Source organism: Aphelocoma coerulescens, chromosome 2 (genome assembly GCF_041296385.1).
Source record: "Aphelocoma coerulescens isolate FSJ_1873_10779 chromosome 2, UR_Acoe_1.0, whole genome shotgun sequence".
NCBI lineage: Eukaryota > Metazoa > Chordata > Aves > Passeriformes > Corvidae > Aphelocoma > Aphelocoma coerulescens.
This window is the reverse complement of record NC_091015.1, coordinates 2895281-2920669: the sequence shown is the minus strand read 5'-3', so window position 1 is coordinate 2920669 and position 25389 is coordinate 2895281. Positions and strand designations below refer to the sequence as shown.

Here is a 25389-nt window from a genome sequence, read left to right as displayed (position 1 = left end):
CAGCAGGAGCAAGATGTTAGTGCAGTTATGGATCTACCCAGCAGTGCAGGAATGGGGGCTGTGTAGGGCTCAGACCCATATCTGTGTTTGACTTCCAGCCAGGTGAGAGCAGGAGGTGGGAACAGGTCATCCCATAGAGAGGAACATTTCTTCTGGTTTAGAAATTAAAATCCAGTGTGGAAATCCAGTGTGGTTTGTTAAGAGATGGGCAGGATCTCTCCAGGGGTTTGTGTGGTTATCACAGAGCCATGGGAGGGCTTGGGTTGGAAGAGACCTTAAAATCATCTTGTTCCACCCCTTGCCATGGGCAGGGACACCTTCCACTAGCCCAGGCTGCTCCAGTCCCCATCCAGCCTGGCCTGGGACACTTCCAGGGATCCAGGAGCAGCCCCAGCTTCTCTGGGCAACCTGTGCCAGTGTTTCACCGTTCTCATGTTCTCCTGACATCTAAAAAAATCTCTAAAAAATCTCTCCTCTTAGTTTAGAACCATTCCCCCTTGTCCTGTCTTTATCTGTCCATGTGAAAAATTGCTCTCCCTCCTCCTTAAACATTGAGTGTCTGCAATGGGGTCTCCCTGGAGTCCAGTCCCTCCAGTGCTGTGGATTTTCCAGATCCCTGGTGGAAAGGTCCCACTGATGATTCCTCTTTCATCAGTCTTCCTCTTGGTTCTTTATTTTGGAGTTTGTGTGAGTGTGTGTGGACACGTTGGGGATGTGTTTGTGTGGCAGAAGCTCAAAGCCACGTGGAGAGCTTTGCTGAACACGTGACAGGGCTCACTGCCCTCTGCCAACATCACACCTTGAGGTGTTGAGGGATCCATCCACAGTGGCTTCAGGCCTTCCTGTGCCAGCCAAGTGTCCTGGGGATCATGGCCACGAAGGGAAAGGAGCGTTTTGTTAGGGAGAGGAGCCAGGGAATGGTTTCCATCGGGATGGCGCTGGCCGTGTGCTCAGTGCTCACACAGGGGTTGGGTGACAGACCCAGCACGGTGTTTCACCCAGCAGATGTGATCTGTGTCCTGTAAGAAAACTGGGAGGGAGAGGAGAATTAATATTTTTGATTGTCCTCATACCAGCAATAGGGATTCTCACCCAGGCTCTTCGCACTGTGCTAAAATAACAATACCAAAATTAAAAGTTGTGCTTCCCACCAGGAAAGATGCAGTGACCACCTCCAGCCCCACGGGCACAGGAACATGAGCTGCTTACAAGGGGCGAGAGGGAGAGAAATCTAAAATTGGGTTTGTACCCCGACAGTGAGGTCTGCAGTGGGGACACCATCAAACATCTCCAGAGCTCACCAGTGAGCTGTCCTTGGAGGCTGGGGCGTGTGGGTACTGGGAAATGAGATTTGATTGGTCTGAAGGCCAAGATGTAAAGGTTGCTGACTGGTGTCTTCACATTAGACCTTGCTGACCCCTTGCCTTCCAAATGCATTTTCCCTAACAAAAAACCTGACCTTTCCCTTGAGGAATAACCTCAGCAAGGTGGGTTATTTTGTAAAGTTGAGAAGGGGTGAAGGGATTTATTTATCCCCGGGGATTTTCATTCTTGGTTGATAGGGAAGAAAAACAGAGTAGCTTTCCCCCTTTTCTTCCCATCAAGGAGCTAGAAATGTTCAGAAGTCCTGAGTTATTTTTCTTAACAGAAGGGTGAATAAAGAAAGAAAAAATCTTTGGTTTTAAACTTTCTTTTCAGGCCAGAAAATGGCCAGAATGTGCCACGTCTTTAATTGATGGCAGAGCCATTTCTGGGAAGGAGGGAAATGCCACTTTCCTGATTCACAGGCTGTCAGTCTGACCCACTGAGAGAAGGGATCATGACCTGTGCCACAGATCAGACAGTGGAAGAGTTTCACTTTTGGAAGTTGTTCTATCACAGCTATCAGTTTCAATCATATTCTTGGAGTCTGAGGTTCTCTAACTCCCTTCACCAGCGGCGGATTAGAAATATAATATTGGACTAAGTCTGGAGTTTAAAAGTGTTTAAGAATCTAAGAGGTTCTGGCCACTGATACCATGCATCTCCTGGGGGGTTTGTCAGTGGGTTATGGTGGCATTTCAGTGGTGTGATGGAAAGCAGCACTCCTGGGTGTCAGGAGGGAGAGGGAAGGAGGAGAGTAAGGGAAAAGCTGCTTTTTCTTCATTATGTAGGAGACACATGGAGATCAACGTGTGTGGTTTTGGGTTTGACTGGGAGGTGGTTATTTCAGCCTAAATATGCACCTTGTGGCTGAAATAGTTTTACTGGAGCTCAAAATCATGTCTTTCCCGATGGAAGTAGCATCTGGTCTCCTTTCTGTCTGTAAGGAAAGTGCTGCTGAGTTCTTGTGGCAGTGCTATTCCTCTGGGAATTCCCAAAGGATCACTGCAAACAGCACAAGTTCGAGACCTCAGCTCCAGCATCTGCCTCAGCATCCCTTCCCCTTGCAGGAGCTGGCGCTGGACACAGAGAGAAAAAAGCCCTCAGGAATTCGGTCACATATTCATTGGGCCCTCGGAATTTAACTCATGGCTATGCTTGGGAAAATCCTGCCCTGCAGCCACCACCCTCCCCAGGATAAATCAGCTTAGCTCGGCTGACGTGAGCCACGGAGGGTCCCACTGCGGGATTAACGCTCCTGGAAGTTGGGACAGGAGCAGCGCCGGGAGGCTGAGACCCACATGTGGCACAGGCAGCACGTCCCAGTGACCCCAGGGATGTGGGGTGTTCCTCAGGGAACACCTCGGCAGGGGTGTTACCTTGTCCATATCCTGAGCTGGGGATTTTGTGGTGCCCATCTGGCAAAGGAAGAGGGCTCTGGCAGCAAGGGTGGGTGATGGTGCTTGGGAAGAAAGGGCTCCTTAACCATTGGAGTGGGGTGAATCTGCCAGGAATGGGCTCAGCCTTTGGTCTCAGGGCCCTTCCAGGACAGAGGGAAACCTTTCCATTGTCTACGAATATGAGTAACAACACAGCCAAGGAGATTAAATTAAATTTATGGAGTTTTTGCTTAGGAAATTCCCAGGATTCAGCAAATTGAACTCCAGCAGATTCAGGGAATGAGCTTTTCTCTGTACTTGTATAGAGACTCCGTGTGTCCTACATGACTTTTTCTGAGCCATAAAAGGGGTGAGGAGAGCTCAGATGGGGCAGTCTCCAAAGAGGTACCCAGGGTTTAGCACAGAGAGTTTGGGGCACAGCCTGGCTTGGGGAATGGGGAACGGGATGCCAGAGACTGCCACATTCCCTCTGTAATCAGTTAAGTGCTCTCACTCTGATAAGCAAAGTATGATTTTAATTAAAAAGCCATTCCAGCTGGATTTAGTTCTTACGCCATTGAAGAGGCAAATTGCTTTGTGTATGAGGAGAAAAAAAGTGTGATTGTCTTCTTGTTCCAAAGAGTTTTAATCCACAGTGGCTTGGGTCCCAGGTCAGGGATAATTTCCCTGCTTCTCGGAAGAAATGTGATTTTTTTTCTCTCCCATCTTTAAGCTATCCCTGCTCTGACTCCACGTGTTAAGGAGTTCTTTGTGCCATCCCAGGGGGATGCTGTGCTCTGGGGAGCCAACCTTGATTTTTTTTTGCTTTGAAATGAGGGCTTTTCAGAGAAGATCTGCACATTTTGATGTGCTCTGATGCTGAGGAAAGCACTTCCCTGTTTCCTATCCTGCATTTAATTTAGTGGAGCAAAGCCTGGAGCTGGTGCTGGGCTAAATCTGGGGGTTTTCTGGCCATTCTTGGTAGAAAACGTGTGCTCACCTAGGATGAAGATGTTATTTTGCCCTTTATATTGCTCAGTCTTACCTGGTCCAGGTTTAGCTGTGGCATGAGATGCTGCTGTCAAATACCTCCAGTATCAACTGCCTGATATCAACTCGTGTCACCGAGGAAACGAATGACACAAATCTCCCCCAAAGGCAGAAATACAGCAAGATGACGGCTATAAACTCCATCCAGAACCTTCGAAGGTCTCGCATATTTAATTTTTAAAATTTTTTTATTCACTTTTATTCCATTTATTCACCCACAAGAACATTTTCAGGCTGTATAATCACAATTATGGTCTGGAGTGTCGCTGCAAATCAGTGGGGTAGGATCACCGAGTCTGATTTTCCTCAAGCTCTTGGCCAGGCTCAGTTCTGGCTGTGCTGGGAGCAGTGGATGGATGGCTCCATGACTGGGTTGGGAACGCTGTGGAAGGAGGAGGTTCCTTGCCTGCCTGCAGCCCTGTGAGCATGGAAAGCACATCCATTACCAGTGACAGTAAGCACAGCTGTAATTACAGCAATAACAGGCTTTACATCAGCACACACGCCTCGTAAAAAGGTACTAATGATTTTAGGCTTTTGATTTTAGGCTTTGTTGCTTCTCTTTTCTCCCCCTGTGCCGCTGCTGCTGTGCCTTCTGTGTGATTCTTCGAGCCTGGGAATTTAGGAATGAAATTAAGAGGCAAAGCTGCGTTTGCACACTTGGAGAAGCCACTTTCTCCCAGAAATACTCACAGCCTGATAAACCTATGAGGGGTGCACAAGGCACAGCCGGATCCTGGTGCCAGTTTGGCTGTGATTTAAAAGTGCCACAAATTCTCATCCACAAAAACTGGTCCTCAGTAACGTGTGCTGGGCTGGGAATGGGATGTTCTGGGCAGGAAGCAACCCCTGGAGGCAGGAAACCCATTTAAGGGAAGTTAATGGCAGGAAGCAGATGATGGTGAACACGATGTTCACTGCAGTGGGCAAAGCACAGGCTGTGGAACAGAAAATCCTCATTTTTCACTGGGCTGGCTGGTGGGCTGTGGAGCTGGGGAGAATTTCTGAGGGACTCCTGACCTCACACAGGATTTTTCTGTTGTCGATAGCCTGAATTTCTTGTGTGGAAGATCTTCCCTTGCTGGAGCAACCTCTGCTATGGCAGCCTGAGCTTGTGCCCCTGAGAGGCATTTTCAGCCCTGAGGATCCTCAGGAAAAAGGTTGAACTCTCCCAGAAGAGTAAAACAACTGAGCTGTGAAATCCCAGCCCCGAAGATGCTTTTTAGGTCTCTGTTCCCAGGCTGAGACCCAGATGAGTCTGATACACCACGTGCAGTGGAATCCTCTTTTATGTGCTGGGGCACCCAAGACAGCAAGTGGGTTAGAGTGGGATCCCACAGCACACCTGCAGGCACAGGGATTGCACAATCCACTGGGTTTTGTAACGTCCAAATGTTCCTAAGGGGCAGATGCAACCAGAGTTCACCAAGTCCCCAGCCCCAGGCGGTGCTTGTGGGGTCCAGCAAGCCCAGAACTGATGGCATGGGTCTTCTTGCTTTGAAGACCAGCAGACAGCAAAATAAAAAAGAGTGGGAGTGGTGTATCTTCCCTGGAATTGCAGGACAGCTCCTGCACTCAAGATGGATTTCTTTCTCCCACACAGAGGGAGATGTTATGCAGGGGACAGGGAGACTCCAGGCATCCTTCATTTTTAGCAAGAATAGGATCAGGTCCTCCTTTTGTCCTGTAAAAACGTCCCCAGGGTGGGACTGGATTGCAGATTAAGATGTCAAGCTCTGCTTTTGTGGTCACTGGAGCTTTGAGGTTGCATTTGTCTGCCCCCAGGTAGGGCCTGCTGCCACTTCAGGAAGCTGAGGGCTGCAGAGGGCACAGGTGCCTCAGACACCTTTTCTTGTACCATGGGCTCTCCCAGCTCTCGAGAATTTCACCTGTGACTGGGCACCAAACTTCAGGCAAAGGAATTCTGCCTCAGGATGCAATATCTGTGTCTATTCCTGCATGCACAGGAACCAGCTTGATGTCACTGATCTGCACTGGTGAAATACCAATAGCAACCCCAAAAACCAGCAAAACCAGCAGCAAAAAATCATGAAATTATTCAGAAAAAAAAAAATTGAATTTCTCATTTATTTATTGGCTGGATTACAGATATGTGGCATCTTTCTTCTCTGTGCCACCAAGGCAACCTGAGGGCTGCTGCTCCTCTGTTGGCTGGGATCACAGAACCATGGAATGGCTTTGGTGGGAAGGAATCTTAAATTTCACCCCATTCCAACCCCCTGCTCTCAGCAGGGACACCTTCCACCAGACCAGGATGTGCTGACCATGGAAAAAAGGAAGATACTGCAAGTTCCTGATAAAACCTTGGGAACTGACAGCACCTGTGGCTCCAGCAGGATCAGTATGACTTTTCTTTGCCTCTTCTTGCCTAATGGCATGGATGTTTAGACCTTGACCGGGCTTTTTCCAACCCAAAGGTGTCAATCCAACAGAACTGCCCCTAAAGTGGAGTTGTCAAGGGCTTCTGTGCAGCATTTCCTCCTCTTGCAGTTGAGAATTTCATTGAAACGTCGTTATTTAAATGTGTTTTTTCCCAAACAAGAGCAAGTGGGCTTTCATGAGTAGAAGCCAGCAGCTACTTGGGAAAATCCAAGGAAAATGTAACATCTCAGTGCCTGGGCCAAAATCTGACATCAAAACCCAGGAAGTCTGTGCAGTTGGAGCTATATTAAGATTCGAGTAATCCCTGATGGGAAAGATGGATTATTTTATTTGGCAAGTTATTAAAAGCAGATGATTTTCACCAGTTACCTCCAGTAAGTCCAGTCCAACAACCTGCTCCTGACAAAATGTAACTCATGCTCTGCTGAACTCTCCTTTTTCAGGAGCTGAGATGGGCAGCCCAACACATTTCCCCTGGCCCTTGCTATTATTGGAGATAATCTGGAGAGGGTTATGGATTTTCATAGGGTTTCAGTTCATATCCCATTGTGCTTTACTCTGCTAGGTTGAATTTTCTGACAGCAAAGGGCCTCTGAGCACATTCAACACCTGCTTAAGTTGCCTGAACATGCACCCAGGGGCTACTGAGATAACCTGAGGGCATCCAGAAGGATGCAGAGCTCCTCTACTTCCTTTTGTGCTTCCTTTCCACACCCTCCTTCGGTTTTTATTGGCCTCTTAAAATTCTTGACGTGTTGTCACGGGACAGATCTTCCCGATGCTGTGAAAAAAAAGGAGTTTTTTCTTCTTGTCCTTCCTCTCTGCTCAGTTTATCCAGCAAACACTTGTGTTTGCCTTTTCCCAGCGGCGCTCACTGGGAGCTCGTGTGGATTTATTTACCTCTTTTAATCCCCACATTCTCTGCCACATCACTTCTTTTCCAAAATCCGGGCTGCCATACAGGAGGTCTGTGCTGAGTGTTCTTTCTCGAGTCCAGGCTTTGTGTTTGGCTGTGTTCAAACAGATCTTCTCAGCCAGCTTTCACAAATGCTCTTAGGTGCAAGTTATCCAGGCCTGCTAATTTTAAATGTTTATCTCTCCTGGATGCTGTTTAACATCTGCCTTTGTTACTAATGAGCTGGAAAAAAGCTTCTCCATCATCACCGGAGCCATGCATGTTGCCCTGCTGCTTTCCAAATACAGATCACAATTATTACATGTTGAACTTTCCTCTACTGGAGTGTACTGTCTGTAAAATTTTGTTTGTTGTAATGTTTTTGTTAAAAAAAAAAAATCTAAACCTAAAAATCTCTAAACTGAAAACTAATCAAATTAAAAAAAAAACCCCTACAAATATTAATTTCTCATTAATCTCTTATTTTTACCAGCTGTGGAGTTTTCCTGATGCTTTCAGGTTCTCATATAATGCTTCTAAGCTTCATGATACTTTATTTGTATTTCTTCATGTGTATTTGTCTTAGTTTAGTAAACAGTGGGTTGTCGGTTCACTTATTGATTTTCACTTCCGATTCCCCCCTTTTTAATTCATGGTTAAACTGGGAAGAAGCTTTTGCTCCAAGTTAAACATTTCCTTTGGGAAACCGTGCCTGGCTTGGATCACCATCGTGTCTTTGGTGGCCTGGCCCTTCCTTCCAGGAGAACCATGACCAGTGTGCAGAAAACAACCTGAGATCCAGGCAACCTTGTCTGGTGGAAGGTGTCCCTGCCCATGGCAGGGGCTGCAATGAGATGATTTTAAGGTCCCTTCCAACCATAACCATCCCATGATTCCATGATTTTATAAACAGGACAGCCAGGGGTGGGTGGTGAAGGAGGTCCCCCATGCTCAAGCTGGTGCTGGTCATCAGGAGGAGGAAGTTTTTTGGCAGGATGCAGAGATCACAGGAGGAAGATGGGTTTTATTACAGACGCATCATTTGAGGGACAATAGGGATATTTTAATAGTCTCCTATAACAAGCTGGTGGTGCTTTCTGGAAAACAGGGATGGCAATTTGGCAGTGGGAATAGCATAATGTCATCCTAATGGCATCGTTCTGGTCGTGTTCCCTGGAAAGGTGCAGAGCATCAGCAGAGCAGAGCATGGAAGAGCAGTGATCAATTCCCTACAACAGTTGTTTACTCAAAACCCAACTTTAATAAACACTCTAATCAGCACAGGGAAATTTCCCACAGTCCACAGAGAGGACCTGAGAGGGGAACCTCACTGATTTCACAGGGGCATGGTTTTAATGTTATTATGAACAATTTAAGTGCTGTTTGATTAACAGATTTACACTTGGTACAAGTGATAAAACCAGAGAGGAAAAAGGAAAGTGCTGTATATTAAACTCAGCTTTCAGTCAGTAGAACACAGGCAAAGGGGGATCTCCTGTTTGGTATCAGTGTTTGTGGAGATATCTCTGTGTTTATAGAACATATTCCTCTTCATGGGGTGTGGATGGCAGCTTAAGAACTTGGCTGGGTTTTGTCAGTTAATGTTTTTAAAGAATTCTTGGGCTATGTTTGTTGCGTGTCCGTGCTTGAAATGTTCCTGCAGTGGATGCTTTCTGTGGGAAATCTGGGATTTCCAGGAATGTGTGATGTGGCTGAGAAAACTCTGCTCAAGGTAAAACTCTGGAGGGAAGAGGGACTGGATTTTTTTAATTGTTATTATTTTTATTCTTTAATGAAGCACCTTAATCCTTTAGGATGGGTTTTGTGGTTATTTCCTCTAAGACATTTTGTAACTAGAAATTTGATGGCAGCTCAAGCTGTTGCAGAAGGAGTTTAAAAGCAGTCTTTAATCTGCTTGTGCAATTTCACCTCTACATCCACAGAATCATAGGAATGTTTAGATTGGAGAAGACCTCAAAGATCATGGAGTCCAACCCTTAACCCAGCACTGCCAAATCCACCCCTCAACCATGTCCCAGTCCAGAGCATCTTGAAGCCATGAGATTTATCCTTCTAGGATGGGTAAACTCAGCTGGACTCATTGTCAGTCATCCACTGTGTGGCTTAGCAGGTGTCATCTTATTTCCAGTTGCATCCTGAATTAAAACCCCAACAGCCACTGGCTGGGGATTGCAGGAGAAGATCTGACACTGGTTGCTCTTCAAGTACCATGGGGACATGGTTTAGTGGTGGATTTCACAGTGCTGGGTTAATGGTTGGACTCAGAGATCTCAGAGGTCTTTTCCAGGTCTTTTCCCTGATTTTAGGATTCAGTGATGTCAAGGTCTCTTGTTTGACTGGCCCTGTCAGCTGTAGAAACCCTGGGGAAAAAGTAAAGCCACAGTGGACAGGGAAGGATTTCCCTGCAGAAGAATTTCCCTGATTACCTCCATTCCTTCAATGCCCAGACTTCCTGATGTTTGAAGGCAATGCAATCCTTGTGATTAACAAGGGAATTCCCAGGAATGCTGTGAAAATGGGTGGTCCTCAGTGAGGTTCACCCATGTGCGTGTGAGCTGCTGGGCTGTGTGAAGGGAGAGGAAGTAAAAGGAGGAAATGTTGGGGGTTTTTTTAAGAATTCCTTTTTTTATCATTTGGTGTTGATTTTGCAGGGCAAGGCTGTATTTTCACCCTTGTTTCAACATGAATATATATGCAAAACTATTGGAATATGTGGTGTCGCTTCAGAGGATGGAGGAGATGGAGGGGGATGCCCTTTTCTGGGAGTTTTCCTGCTTTTCCTTGGGGATGATGTTCCTTGAAGTTCATCTTCCCTGTTCAGCTGTGACTCTGCAACACAAAGTTCATCTGGTGCACTGATATTTTAATTGCTGAAAGGTAATTATGTCACTAAGACTTAGATAAAGGACCTGGAAAATTACCCTGGATTTCTGCTCCTGACAGAACATTTTGTCCTCCCCAAATTTATGCACTTCTCCATCTGCAAAATCAGAATTTCTCAGAGGTTTTTTTGCCTGTTTCAGTTCATTTTCCACAGACGTTGGGCCAAGCTCATAGACAACCCCTTTACATTTGGCTGCTGACTGTGTTAAGCTGCAAGTAAGATAAACAATAAACTGGAACCAAACTTTTGTTTTGGTCAAAGGAAAAGAAGCAAATAATCCCTGGCAGACTTCTAACTGGAGCACGTGTTTCTGTTCTGGGCTAAAAACACTTGAAGAAGCTGGGATCCAGGCAGGACTAGAAAAATGATAAAAGGTCTGAAAAATGCTGTGGAAAAAAAATTTAAAAGAACTGGGGGTGTTTATTCTAGAAAATGAAACATTGAGGGACAAATCACAACTTGTCTTTGAGTATTTGATAAAACTTCCACAAATAAAAAGCAGGAGAAAAAAAAAATCTCCATAACCAGTCTGGGTAGAACCACAAATTTGGTAGGGTAGAACTACACATCTGAGCCTTAAGTTGCAGTCACTGTAATTTAGTGTTTCAAAACATAGATCAAATCTTTTTGATGGTCAGCACAGAGAAGCCCAGGAGTGGGTTAGGATCTATAAGGACACTGTGAAGCCTCATCACTGGGGATACTGATAAAGGATGGGACAAAAGGTTATAGAAACCATTTCTGGGACTTCTTGCTTATTAAACAGGGATAAGATGTCAGACTCATATGGACTGTTCTAATTTTTGTTGGGTTTTTTCTGATAGCTAAAAGAATAATCCCCAAAATTGCACCTTCTCCCTTTACACTTGACAAGCTCAACATCATTTTCATGCAGGATTGGGTCAGCTGAATTTGGAAAGTACCTCTGGAGCTCACCTGTTTGACTCCATGAAGTTTAATTTTACCATCTGCATAGCTCCAACCATCAGTTCCTTCCTTGGACCTGCAGTACAAACAAACCCAAATGATTGGGAAGAGATGCTCCTGAAAGGCTCTTCTGGCCAGTCCTGCCAGGCAGAGTTAAACCATCCCCAAGCAGAGCTTTGCTTCTAATCCTCATTTGTCTCGTCAGAGAGTTCAGTCTGTTGAATTTAGGCCTTTTTTCCCCAAATTAAATAGATATCCTTGGGAAGAAATCTTATCGTTTAGGCTCTTGCTGTTTGTGATTGATTACACATTTGCTTTCTCTATCCCTAAGTTTAGCTGGGATTTTTTTTAAATTGGCTTTTTTACTCTTATTTTTTATCCTAGTGGGTTATCCAGACCTTTAATCATCCCCACAATGCCATTCTCAGCGGTGAGGCAGGCTGTGCATTGTGCCAGCCACCTGGAAACGAGGTGCAATCCTGCCAATTTCCACTGGAAAGCCATTGGAAATCTCTGTGACTTAATTTTGTCTTACAATTTACCTTGCAAGAAGGCTGCCAATGCAAATCTTCACGGTTATTATTTGTGAAGGTGAAAAGGGGGACACCTGACCGTGTAGATGAACATTTGCTGTGTGAAAGGGGGAGATGTGGCTCCTCTTTGACCTCAAGGTTCTACACAAGGGTGTAGTCAGAAGGTGCTTGAAGAGCAGGTACAAATAATGCAGTTTTCTGCACTACAAGGGTTGTGAAACAAAACAAATCACCCAGAAAGATTGTACAATCTCCATGCTTGGAGGTTTTTTGGGTAGAGAAATCTGTGGCTGAGCAAAAGTAACGTTGGTGTGAGTCCAGCTTCGAGCTGAAGGCTGGACCAGCCTTCCAGAGACCCCTTCCAGCCAACTTTCCTGTAATTCAGTGATTAGATAGCCCCAGGTACTGCCTGTGCTGGGGTCACCACGATGCCTCTGTGGCATCCTTTCCTTGGGAGTAACGGGGATAATCCCTTGGCCAGATTTACTGCAGGACAGGTTGTTAAAACAATAATGAGAAGGGATAACTCACACCTGAGAGACTTTGCTGTTATGTTGGATGAACTTCCAGCCTCTCTCCAGTGGGGAGAATTGGTTATTCAGGCCATGGTTGTGTTTATGGAGGGACAATGGCAGTGGCACCAATACATTTTGAGCATTCTCTGAGCTCAGCCTCTTGTGTTCAGCTGCCCAGAGCACCTGGCTGTCTCAGAACTGTGTTGTCAGAGCCACAGATCAGTGCTCAAGGGCACTGAGAGAGTGTCAGGAGTTTCCTATCAGCAAAGATGACCACTCTTGTTATAGGTTTTGGGCAGGGCTGTGATTTTTTCATGCATGCAGAGGCACTGAGTGTCAGTGTGAAACCACCCCACCTCAGAAAGGCATTTGGGTGCTGAAATCCCAGAGATCTCACAGGGACACCTGGGAGCCTCCTCCTCTGTTATCCCATGTCACAGTCAGGGTTTGAAAGGCTCACAAGGAGAAGCATGAATAGGTAGGGCTGATTTCTCCCCAGCAGTTTTGCTTTCCTCCCCTCTCTCACCCTTCTGGAGGTGGCTGCTGTGGAAAGAGATGTTCCCTCTGCTCCTCACTGATATTCTTGCTGCTCAGCATGCTGCTCCCTGTCTCTCACCTAATTGATTTTGCACACTTGAAGGAGTTTTGGAGAGTCAGCAAAAATTTTTTGCCTAAGTTTCATGCTTTCTTCCCCAAAACCAAAGTTGAATTTAGTTGCTATTTTTTTTTTTTAAATTTTCTTTTTTTTTTTCCCCTTCTCTTTCCAGTCAGGAAATTGTAGCCATGTTACAGGACTGCAGTTTCTGGGGGAGCTCTCAAGTGTTATTTCTGTCTTGATTTGATGCGACCAAGGGATGCTGGGGTAGAGCCAGGAAAGATCCAACTCCTGATGGAAAGGTGCCAGGCAGGAGGGGGCTGTAAAGGGCTGGTTACTCAAAAGGCACCATCAGCATCCTTTAATTATCCCTCTCTGTCTCTTTTTAAGGCTGTTCGCCCCATCTTTAGTTGTGGGTAGATCTGGATTAGCCACTTTCAGGTGTCTGTTCACACAAGTGATTAAAAAAAAGCACGTTCCACCCCCTGCCATGGGCAGGGACACCTTCCACTATCCCAGATTGCTCCAAGCCCAGTCCAACCTGGCCTGGAACACTTCCAGGGATGGGGAATCCACAGCTTCTCTGGGCAATCTCCTTTAGTTTGCTTCCAGTTTTACTAATCCTTGTATCCATTGTTACAGAAGTCATTCCTTTCAGCATAGAACCAGATTATTTACTGAGGTTAGGAAAGTTTAGATCCACTGACTTTCATCTCTCCCCCCCTAAAAACCCCAAACCAACCAATTACCTTAAAAAAACCCCTATAGGTTACATAATTTATATATAGGTTACATAATGCCATGAGTTACTTTCAATAATCCACATTTCCTGTTTTGTCCCCACCTCCATTTGCTGCCACTTCCCATCACTCTTTCCTTCAAGTGGTGTTCAGAAGTCTTGAGTATTTAACTCAGATTAACCTGCTGAGAGCTGTCTGGATCTTTTTCCCCCCCTCCTTCCTACATATAAAAAAGATTTACTTTTGTTGACTTTCAGCCAGATGGTGCCAGTCCCACCATCCCATCTGAGCCCATTTTCCCCCTCTGAGTGGCTTCCACCTCCCATCACTTTCCATACCCCTGAGTGCCTTCACACCCAGTCCTGTTGTTGTTCTCAGTTATTCAAGCTAAATCATTTTCATGTGCAACTATTCCAGTTTGCATTAGTAAAATTATATTTTCACCTCCAGTGCTTTGGAGAAGCCAGTGAACAGAAGCTGGGGTGGGGCTACATGTGAGTTCTCCTTTTTTGGGTGCTATCTTTAGCTTTCTCTTGAATTTCAGCTCTTTGCATAGTAATCTCACTTGGTTTCTTTTCCTGTTGTTCTCTTTTTAGTCCTGTTGCTCAAAGGCATTTTCTGCTCAGCTGAGTCGATCCTGACAGCCAGGCTGAGACTTCTAGCAATGCTCAGAGATTTTCTGCTCCTTCTGCTGCTCTAAACATTGTTTTCTTTCCAAGATCCTCTTCCCAGGTGTCCTGATCAGTGATGTCCATCTCAGGCTTTACCTTCCTAATTGCCTAATCTGTTGTTTTCCTCATATCCAATATTCCTAAAGCGAGATTTGAAGTCCTTCTCTTGTTCCCATGGAACGAGAGCCAAACTCCTTTCTTTTCCACTCATTTTTCCACACAAATTCTCCCTTCCTCTGCTGGCTCTTTGCTGGCAGACCAGGGTATTTTGAGGAGAGCATTTCAATATTTCATATCTCTGACTGACGTGGACATCAGCGTACACTGGCACATGGAAAGGACTTTTAGAGACATTCAAATGCTGGCAGCAGAGAGTGTGAAGTATCTAGAGAGGGGGTTGTTACTATTTTGTCTATTTTTTTCTATAAGGAAGGAGTTTCTGGAGGCAAAGAGACCTACTTGACAGTTTTGTTGTGGATTTTTTGGTGGGGTTTTTGTGGGTTGGGCTTTTTTTAAGTTTTTTTGAGTTTGGGGGGTTTTTTTTGGTTTGTTTTATGCAGGGTTTTTCTTTATCTTGGGCTTTCTGCCTTCGTTTCTCCATCTGTCAAAAGACATTAGAGATACTACCTTTGTAAATCATTCTGAGATCTACAGCCAGTGGCATCACCTGAGAGAGGTCTGGTGATCCCATACCACTAAGATTTGGTTTTGCCATCAAAGAACTCAGTTCCTGTGTCATTTGTTCTCTTTTATATTTTCCCTTTTAGCCAGACAAAGCAGAAACATCTTCCCTCTAATCTTTTTCCCCCCATGTGTGCTGTTAGCAGGTAAGGAATGACAAAAGGAAATGCCTGGGGGAATAAAGTAGAATTAATTATCTGCCTGAGCATCTGGTTCACCACAAGCTGATGCCCAGTTTGAGGATGCTGGAAGCTGACTTTGTTCAGGGATGGATGGGAAGCAAAGCTCCCACCCAACAGGCAAGCTGGGGTGGTGAATCCCTGCAGGAAGCGAGAGGGTTTGATCCTTGCTTCCTTAAAGGCATTGGAAAACATTTCCCTGGTCAAGCCTCACTATGGCCCATCCCTGGAAGTGTCCAAGGCCAGGCTGGATGAGACATGGAGCAACCTGGAATAGTAGAAGGTGTTCCTGCCCCTGGCAGGGGGTTGGAATGAGATGGTCTTTAAGGTCCCTTGCAACCCAAACCGTTCCATGTGTTTGAAACATGGAAAATGGGTTGTTTGCATTTGGAACGTGGACTTTTCTATCATCTGACACCTCACTGGGATCATCAGTTCCACCTGGCACTCAGCTGCATGCTCAGAAGTGTCAATGGTTGGGATGCAGCCCTGTCACAGCATCCCTCCATGAGCATCATGATGAGGAGGGTGGTGGGAGCTGACACAAGAATTAGATGCAGCCCTCAGGCTCCTGGGGAGACGTCAGTGCTCTCCTCAGGTGGAAGTGCTGCGTGCATGCCTGGTTTAGACAGCGTGGGCGAGTGCATGTCATGTCCTATTTGTTACCTTTTCCTCTGTGTTTAAGGCTCTTAAGCTCACGTTACAGCTTGTTCAACCTGGGGCTTTAACTCCCTCTTCAGCCACCAGGAGTGGAGCCACGTTTTGAACTATTCCTGTGTCTTCACACTGACCCTTCTCGCAGGACCGTGCAGGGGGAATGCTGGTAGTTCTGTTTACTGAGTCCAGGAATGTTTGCTCCTCCAGGACTGTTAAATTCCTCCTAAAGTCAGGCTGTTAGGTCCTGATGAGAATGTCCCTCTTCAGCAGCTGCTCAGATGTACAATGTCCTCTATGTCCACTGGCCATTGGGCACAGGAGGGTTATCAAAAATGTCTTAACCCAGAGCTGGCAAACTTAAATGTCATGAGAAGCTTTCCTCTGGGAGATGCCTGGACAATCCGTGTTCTCCAGCACGTTCTGTTCCTCTAAACCAGCTTTATCCATGTGTCCATCCCGTGCTGCCTCAGGTCAGGATCTCTTCACCTGCTCTCTCTGTGGTTTTCCCCATTTTTGTGAATCCCTTTTCTCCATGGCAGCAATGCTCCCTGTGGTTGTCCTAACCTTGCTGCTTCACACATTTTATAAATGATTTGTCCTTTTGTTTCCTTCCTTCCTCAGCCAGAGGAGGAGAGGTGGCCCTGTCCTGATTTTCGTCAGAGAAGCTCTTGAGCTTGGAGTGGCTCCAAGCTACTGGGGCATTCTTGACTCCCTCATTTTTAGGAACAATGACTTTTTCCTTTGTCCCAAGGTTGGGAGCTCATCCCAGCATGTTCTTCTTCCTGGAAGGCACACCTGGATGCTTCAGACCATCTGTGAAGAACCATTCACTAGAGGGCTCTGATAAAAATGCTTTACAAGCCCATGAGTAATATACTCATCCAGAGCTTTGACTGAACCACTTCTGCTCCATTTGAGAGAGAAAACATCCGTTTTTTTCCCACTGTCTGAATGAACCAAACTCATCTTGTGCCAACATCTTTGTATTTTTTGTGCTCCCCTTTGCAGGAAAGCAGCCCTTGGAGAGTGAATTCTTTGAAATGAGACATGTTTATGGATTGTTCCAGGAACATACCTGGATTTTCACGGAAAGCTCTGAATAGTGGCACAAACAAGCCCTGTTAGGGCCACTTTCTTAGAATGGAAGTGATGTATGAATAGTAAAATTATCCTGGAGTTTCACTTAGGTTGGTTTGATAAAAGATGTGGAAGGAATTGATAGCCAAGAAGGTTAAAACTTTATCCCAAACTGTGTTATAGAAGGGCACTGTGGTGACTGCTGGAAAACATAAGCCCATAGGAAGGATTATTTTATGCATTCCTTTTTTCTTATTTTCTCTTTCTTGTTTCTTTATCTCCTCGTGGTTGCTCTTTGGGATGTGATACCAACACTAAACCTTCCATTATCCCAGGTTGCTCCAAGCCCTGTCCAACCTGGCCTGGAACACTTCCAGGGATCCAGGGGTAGCCACAAATTCCCTGGGCAACCTGTGCCAGGGCCTCACCAGTGAATAATTTCCTTCCTAATATCCAATCTGAACCTGCTCTCTTTCAGTTTAAAGCTGTTGTGTAATACTTCTCTTTGCTGTTCTTCCCTGAGCGTATGGAAAAAAGAGCAGTGAGAAGCTGTGGACAGGAACTGCCTCCTCTCCAAACAGCCCCAGAGCTCCAGGTGAAGCTGGTGCTTATTCCAGCTCTGAGGGTTTCCAGCAGGAATGCAGGGTGAGCCTGGTGTCTGTCACTCCAGCCCTTCCTCTCCTGGTAACCCTGGGCTCACACTGGATTTCTAGACACCCTCAGGCCTTTCAGTTCCCCTAAAAGTTAACAGGAGCTGCCCATGTTGGTAACCAAAACTGTTGTTCCTCAAACCAAAGCACCACAGCTTTTCTGAGAACTGGAGAACACCCAGTTTGCTCTATCCAGCTTCCTGGCTATAAATAACACCCAATATCCAGCCTTGCAGGAGGCCCGCGGGGTCCTGCTTTGAGAAGGTTTTGTGTTTGTGAGGTGTGTACACAAATCCCAGGCAGTGGGGGTCTGGCTCACTTAACTTTAGATATTGGCAGAGTAGGGATCCACCTCTCAGCCAGCTGCCTCAGGGTCCCTGGATGGAGCAGAAGAGGGCAAGTTTCCTTTTGCCTGTTTTAGACAGTTCCTTCAGTTTGGAGTGGCTCATGCCCTGAAAGTTCCTGCTTCTCTCTTCAGGTGCAATCAGTGTGAAGACAGATGTAGATGTTTACATTACAGACTCATAATTTTTGCCCATGGATCCCCAAATCCTGTTCCTGAGCCCTGGGGGTTGGGCAGGTCGGGATCTGCATTTCCTTTGTATTTCTGCTCATTGTTCCTGTCAATGTTCCTGTCATTGACTGAGCAGATGCTTTGCAGTTGAATTTCATTCAGAAGGTTTAAATAGTTAAGTAGGTAAATTTTGGAGCAGTCTTTATAAAAAAGAACAGACTTCCCTCGACCAGGCTTCTTAGACCCGAAGGGAAAAGGAAATTAAAAGCAGTCAATGATCAGCAGCTCAGGGAAAACTGCAAGGTACTTTGCTGCCCTCCAATTTCTAGAGAAGTCAGGTAGAGGGGTCCACTTCTTTCCCTCCTTTCCTGTCCCTGTCCCCATCCCTTTTGGGACAATCACCGTTGTTCCTCTCTTGTTTTCCCTCAGCCATATGAGGGATATTGTCGCACTTTGCTCTGTACCCTGTAATTGCAGCTCTAAGCACCGCTGATCTCAGTGTTGCAGCATCCCTCCATTCCTGCAACAGCCTGGATTCAGATCCTCGGCCTGAGCTTCCTGGAGAGGAAATTCACCCCTGGCTACTCCAGCTGATAATTTAGAGCAAGGAGCAGAACGTGCTTACCCAGCCATCAGAGCAGTCTCCTACTCACTTGTGAGAATTTACTTAGGTGCTGCCTCTTTTAATTGTTGTGTGTCATGACTCCAATTCCAGGATGTCACTTCTTCCTTAAAACCCTAATTCAGCTCGGTTTTGCAGCAGAGACGTTTTCAAGCTTGTCCCTAAGGAGTTAAGGAGCAGCTTAACAGCTGCTCAGCCTCCCTTTCCCTCTGGCTCTCTTTGCAAAATACTCTTTTTTCCTTGATCTCCCAACGGCTCCCACAGAAATGGGACAATCAGACTAAAAGAGGGCTCCGAGCCTCCAAGCTGCTGGATTGATTTGGCCAAGTTGCCTTTGTTTGACAGGGCCTGCTTGGATGAGCTGGGAAAAGACATCTGCTTTCCTCGTCGAATGATGGATCTGTCATTGGCAGGATTCTGTTTGGCAGGAGCAGAAAGTGGAGTGGTTGGAACAGCTAAGTGGGAGTCAGGAGAGTTGGGCATTTGCCTGGACCTCTTTTATTTGGAAAAGTCTCCCAGGGACACATGCTCCTACAAGTGATCCCAGAGTCCCTCACTGGTGGTTGGTCACAGAGAATTTATTCACATCATGAGAGAAGTCACTGGAGAATATAACTTTTCTCTGTTTAAAAATCACTGGGTTTGCAAATCCTCCTGTATTGATCCTACAAAGGGCACACAGGAGGTTTGGGGAGTTTTAAACTCAGATTTATCTTCCATTCTATGTCCATATTATTGGTATTTAAAATTTACATCCCCTCATTGTCACAACATCTGTAACATAGTTTTGGAATCTTACACAAAGGTCCTTCAGAAGAGCAAATAATTATAATACTTCATAAATACTCCCTTTTTTATTATTCCCCCCCCCAGATCACAAGAGCTTTTGCAGCTTTTGACAGCCTTATTGTTGGAAATTGCGTCACCCATCACAATAGATATAAAACCTGAGCTGGTGTCTTCTTTTGCTGATTCTTGTCTTTTTACACAGTATTTTTTGGCCCACTCAAGAAGGTTTTTAGGAAAAAAGTTGTATTTTCCTGAGGATGTTTAAAAGGAAGAAACAGAAAAGAATCTGAAAATCTAGTTTTAAGATAGAGCTGAATGAAGTTGTGGAAGAAATCAAAGCCAGGGTTGTTGTGTGAGAAGTTCCTTCAGTCCTGTGTTCCTACAAATAATAAATATTACTGAAAGCCAAAGGGAGGTCGTATTTCTGATGCTTGAAATAAGACCTGCCTGCTAAAACCTTTCATTTCCTCTGTTGTTCACGTGAGAAAGGGTTGAGAAACTTCACCTTGAGCAGTGGCTGAAGTCAAGTTACAGAAACTCTAGGAAGGCACCTTGCTCTTGTCTTATTGCATCCCTATTTTCACAGAAGCTGTGGGAAGGTGGGGATGGTGAGAAATGGTCACTCAGAAAACCACAAGTGAACCCATGTCCACTTCCACTGAGCTGACCAGAAATGGGTGAGGGATGGGATTTCATCATCTGAAGACTTTGCAGTTCTACTCCTCCTTTGACTCCAAATCCTGTTGTCACCGTGGTCAGCCCTGTCCCCACCTCTGGAGTCTCCATGCAGTGAGCTCCAGGTGAGCCCAGGAGCACTCTGGGATCAGGACAAAGGGACGTTTCGAGGCTCACATCCCTCCTTCTGTGCCCTGCTGTGAATCCCACCTGTCTCTGATGAGCTGCCACGTGTCCCGTGGATATTCTGGCCCTGCTGATGGCAGACAGCAGAGATGAGACTAAACATTTCTGCAGCTCCTTCAGTCCGTGACAACCCTTGGAATTGTATTTAATTAAAGAGTGTACACAAAGGCTTTATTTGCAGCAGCAGACTGCACAATAATCCCCTAACAATTTCTGGGATCTGTCAGGAAGGAAAAGTCTCGTTAACAAAGACTTTGGTTACAACTCCTTGTTATGTGAGAGTTGCTGCAGGACTCAGAGCTGCAAGAAATCCCATCCAGCAAAACATTCCCTTCATCTTTCTGCTCAGGGATCAGAGTGTGAGTGGGAAAACCCCTGACAAACTCACCACAACTCTACATGGTGTTTTGGGCATGCCAGGAGGGATTAGTGAGGGGTGGTTACCACGTTTCAGCTTCACCCATAATGGATATTCCCAAGAAACTGGATTATAGTTCGTTGTCTGATGTTACCATGAGCTAACCAGAGCTTGTCATGCTTTTTGCTTTATATTTACTTTTTGGATGGGAAATGGGAATTCAAGTGCTCCTCAGCCCTTTGTCTGCGTAGCCAGTTGCTCACTGCAGTGGAAGAGGCCAAAGCCCCAAATCTCTGCTTTTTCCATTGAAAAAAAAACCAACCAAAACAACAGAACATAGCAAAAAAACCCCCTAGAATGGAGAAGCAGTAAAGTGAGTTTGTACACAGATCTCTATAAAATCTCATTCAACTTTTCTAGCAGGAATAGACCAAGGAAAGATAATTATTTAGCCCCTCATCCAGGGAATCTCCCCTTTGACAGGCAGGACTTGTAGCTCTTGAGGGCTCTTTCCAGCCATGAACATTTTGTCACCTGGGAGGTGAATTAAGGCAGCTGAACTTGTTCCCTTGCTCACCAGATACCCTGTTGAGCCCCCAACAAAAGAAAGACACACTTTCTGTTTCCGGGTGATGCCCAAAACCGTGGTATTTTTGGATTATTTGTATTCCATCTGCCTTGTTTAACCTTTATCAGTGACAGCTGCGACATGTGAGGGTTATTGCTGTTATCACTGAGGAGGTTGAAGGAAGGCTGCTGTCATTGAGTTGTTTATTTATTTCTTTAGTTAATGTGCAAAATGAGCCACAAACTCAAAGTCCTCCAGTGTGAATCTGTTTGTTGACCTTGATTAAGTGAAAGGCCTGTGGATGTTAAATCCATACATCACTGACCTTCTCCAGCCAAATGCTGGACATTTAGGTTTGAACCCATCCAACTACGGGCAGTGAAGTGGGATGAAAACCTTCAGAGCTGGTGTTTGCTTGCTCCGTGTGGACTGGAAGGAATGGCAGAAAATCAGGTCAGACTAGACACAGAGCTCTGACTCAGCTAAAATTGAGGATGATGTGTCCCACTGACAGAGGAGCTGAGATACATCCCACTCCTTGTTTATGGAATCATAAAATCATTAAGGTTGGAAAAGATCTCCAAGGTCATCAAGAGGAGTCATTACCCCAGCCCTGCCAAGGCCACCACTAACCCATGTCCCCAAGTGCCACATCTACATGGCTGCTAAGTGCCTCCAGAGGACGGTGACTCAACCACTGCCCTGGGCAGCCTGTGCCAGTGTTAACCCTTTCAGTGAAGAAATTTTCCTTAATATCCAAACTAAACCTTCACTGGTGTAACTTGAGGCCTTTTCCTCTTGTCCTGTCCCTGTTCCCTGGGAGCAGAGCCCGACCCCCCCGGCTGCCCCCTCCTGTCAGGGACTTGTGCAGAGCCACAAGGTCCCCCCTGAGCCTCCTTTGCTCCAGGCTGAGCCCCTTTCCCAGCTCCCTCAGCCGCTCTTGGGGCTCCAGCCTCTTCCCAGCTCCATTCCCTTCCCTGGACACGCTCCAGCCCCTCAATGTCCTTCTTGTAGTGAGGACCCCAAAACTGACACCAGGATTCGAGGTGTTGCCTCACCAGTGCCCAGCACAGGGGACAATCCCCACCCTGGTCCTGCTGGACACCCTGTTCCTGGTCCAGTCCAGGTGCCATCGCCCTTCCTGCCCACCTGGGCATATCTGGGCTCATGTTCAGCTTCCCTCACCAGCACCCTCAGGTCCTTTTCCAACCTCTGTGCCCCCAGCCCTACTTGGGGTTGTTGTGAGCACCCACCTTCCCTAAAAGCTCACAAGAAGTCAGCACCAGCACTACAAAATCCAAGATCACCTGGATTTTGTTATTTTATCTACTGGACACTCTTCTTTCAGTGTTCTGCCTAACATAGATATATTTTCTCCTAGATTGTATGGGGAAAAAAAAAAAAGATGATATTTTTAAAAATTATATGTGTGATCAAGTTTACCTGAGCCTGTCACAAGCCCACTTTTCAAAACAGAGCCTCATTTGTTTTGTAAAGGTGAGAAAACCAGTTACTCAAAAGTAAATATTGGGCCATTGAGGTGAATATGCAATCAACCAATTGAGGCATGAGATTTTAGTGAAGGGAAGAAGTGGCAGTGAAGTACTTCCTAATGGGCTTGGTATAAAATCTGCTGCCTAAAAAAAAGTAAGATTAATAGTAAAAAAAAAAAAAAATTCATATTGTAGAATACAGAGTGCTTTGCCAGCCCTGATCAAAGTTAAAGTCATATGAATTAATTTATAAAGTGAAAACCAGGGGTATTTATAGATGTGAGATGAATTTGGCAATGGTTTAAGTCCAGAGAGTTAAAACTCCCCTTTGAAAAAGTCAGAATGTTTTGAAAACATTTCAGTCTTTATTTTTCCAGCAAGTGTTCTGCAAATCTCTCACGCTTCCCCTCATGCTTTTTTAAGGTTAACATAAAATGGCAAGAAGCACTGTAAATCAAAACAAAATGAATCTATGGTATTTCAGATGAGCCAAGATGAAATTTCCAAAGATCTGTTTCCCTTTGGGAAAAAGAAACATTTGAGAACGAAGACAACTCTAAATGAATCCCCTTCTTCTTGTGTTTGTTTTTTTATTTATTTTTAATTTGACTAGAAAACCACACAATTAATTGTTTATACACTGCTAGTCAAGACCCATTCCCAACCTAAAGGAAATTAAAATCTGAACCAGGCATGGCATGAAACAGGGAAGAGAGCAGGGTAGGTTAATAGGAAATGATGAGATAAATTTAGTGTGCTAAGTTATTTTATAATTTTAACCCAAATTTACATCAAACAATTGTTCCTTCAGAGGATTTCTGGATTTTTTGTCTTAAAACCTTGACTGGCAAATATGTGAACAGAGCAATAACACACACATTTTGAAACGAGACAGGAAATGATCTTTTTTTAAAAAAAATTATTTTCCCTGCCTATTTCTGATGAATATATATGATTATCCCAAAACTCAGGGGTGAACAGTGAATCAGTCCCTTCTTACAGGCAGAGGTTTCTCCTGTGTGCTCATGATCTGTTCCTGGAGTTCACCCTGCCAATGTTCTCTCCCTCATCACATTTGACAGTGACAGTATAAACTCAAGCCAAGACTTCTGCTCTCTTTCCCCTCTCTCCACCTCTTTGATGCTGGGTTTCTGAGAAGTTTTCTCCCTGTTGAATGCCCTTTCCAAACCCTTTAAAAGAGGTGGGGCTTGGAGCAGCCTCCGTTTCTGGTCATAGCAATGGTCAAGGTGTCACCTCCCAGCTGAGAGCGTGTTGGTGACAAGGGGACACTGAGATAACTGTGAGCTCCCAGTTCCTTTTTTTGGAGTAAAAATCACTGTTTCCACATGTTATGATTGATGCAATTCATGAATTCCACATTATGAGGAGTCCATGATTAATTACCTGAACATTTTGTGGCCACCGTTGTATTACAAACACAATTTGATTAGGGCTGACTGAGAAGAAGCCACTTGAGGAGAAAAAAGTCTTGTCACTGGGAATTTCCTGCTTTTTAGCTCCTTGATCTCCTAATCTTCATCAGAGATTCTGTTCTTATTTGATTTGGGGTTTTGTTGTGCTTTGAATTAGCATGAGAGCCAGGAGACGGGGAATAAACCATGAAGCACAGATCCCACAGCTCCTGGCATGAATATTAAAGCTGCCTTCTTCCTGCCCTACATAGCTGGTGCTGTTGGTTAGCTAGGCAGGGTTTCAGGAGCATAAAGCAGCAGAATTGCTCCTGATCATCAGAAAAAAAAAATAGGTTGTGGGGTTTTTTTCCTAAGGAAATGGAGGGAAATGCTGATTTTTCAGCAGGCTCTGGGTTTCTCTCCTTGCTCTCGAGGGAACATAAAATAAGGCTGAGTGCACATCTGTGCAGTGGTCCCGGAGAGCTCCATCTCGCTCCACGAGGCCATGAAGCCACAGGAATGCCCCTCTGAGGGTGGCCTTTGCTCACTGTCTCCTTCTGTGCCCTCCCTGCAGGCATCCAGCACCCGGCCGGAGTGCAGCATCATGCAGGAGATTGAGGAGGAGCGCAGCCAGTGCTTGGCAGAGCTGACCTGGGACAACCAGACCTCAGGTATGGCAACGCTCAGTCCCTCCCTGGCCAGCAAACCCACATCTCCCAGCCACATCTGCCTTGTCCTGGCCATTTCCCAGCCCTTCTGCTGCTGGCCAGGGCCTCCTCCAGCTGACGCTCTTCACAAGGGAGAGGAATAGGTGCCTCCAGAGTACACTTCAGTCAGCCAAGAGTTCCAGCAGCTCTCTGGGGTTCCCTTGCAGCCTCCCAGCTGGGACAGCCTAACTGAGGTGTCTCAGTGGGTTTAAACTCAGTTGTCCACCTCTCTGAAGTGGAATTTTTCCAATTTTTCCCTGGGAACTCAAAGCCTGAAGTTCTCCCGGGGCTTGGATAGCTCCAAGGGAAGTCATTGTGACCATCTCCTTTGATTGAACTGCCCTCCCTTCCCTATGCCAAAATTGCTCCTGTCCTGGTGGTGAAGCAGAGGGTGCTCCAAGGCTGTGAAGTATCTCTGGAGCTGGGACAGGCAGCTGAGATCCTCTCCTTGTTCATGGAGCGCTCCCCACACTGAGAAATCCCCCTGGAAGGGTCTCCAGTCTCCTTAAGCCACTCTTTCAATGATCAGGAAAGGAATAAGATTTTGGTGCTGCCCCATCCCATCCATCCCATCCCATCCCATCCCATCCCATCCCATCCCATCCCATCCCATCCCATCCCATCCCATCCCATCCCATCCCATCATCCCATCTCTCCCTGTCCTGCAGCAGAGCTGTCAAAACCCCAAGTAAAAGCATCCAGTTGGATCTCTCGCCCTCCAAATGCCTCTCTCCAGTCACCAGTCCCATCTCTGAAAGTAAAAGGTGTGTAGGGCCCCACGTTAGACTGCCAGGACCCAAAAAGAAGGGACCATTTTGCTGGGCAAAGGGATGGGAAAATGCATAT

The 25389-nt window shown here is 45.8% G+C and overlaps 1 protein-coding gene across 1 annotated transcript in view; it reads left to right on the top strand.

The window, feature by feature from the left end:
* VIPR1 (vasoactive intestinal peptide receptor 1) overlaps positions 1 to 25389 on the top strand; it is a 100864-nt gene that overhangs the window by 11956 nt on the left and 63519 nt on the right. Inside the window, exon 2 of the mRNA XM_069006287.1 lies at positions 24411 to 24507. Coding sequence (XP_068862388.1) covers positions 24411 to 24507 — 97 coding nt within the window. The remainder of the gene's footprint in view (positions 1 to 24410; positions 24508 to 25389) is intronic.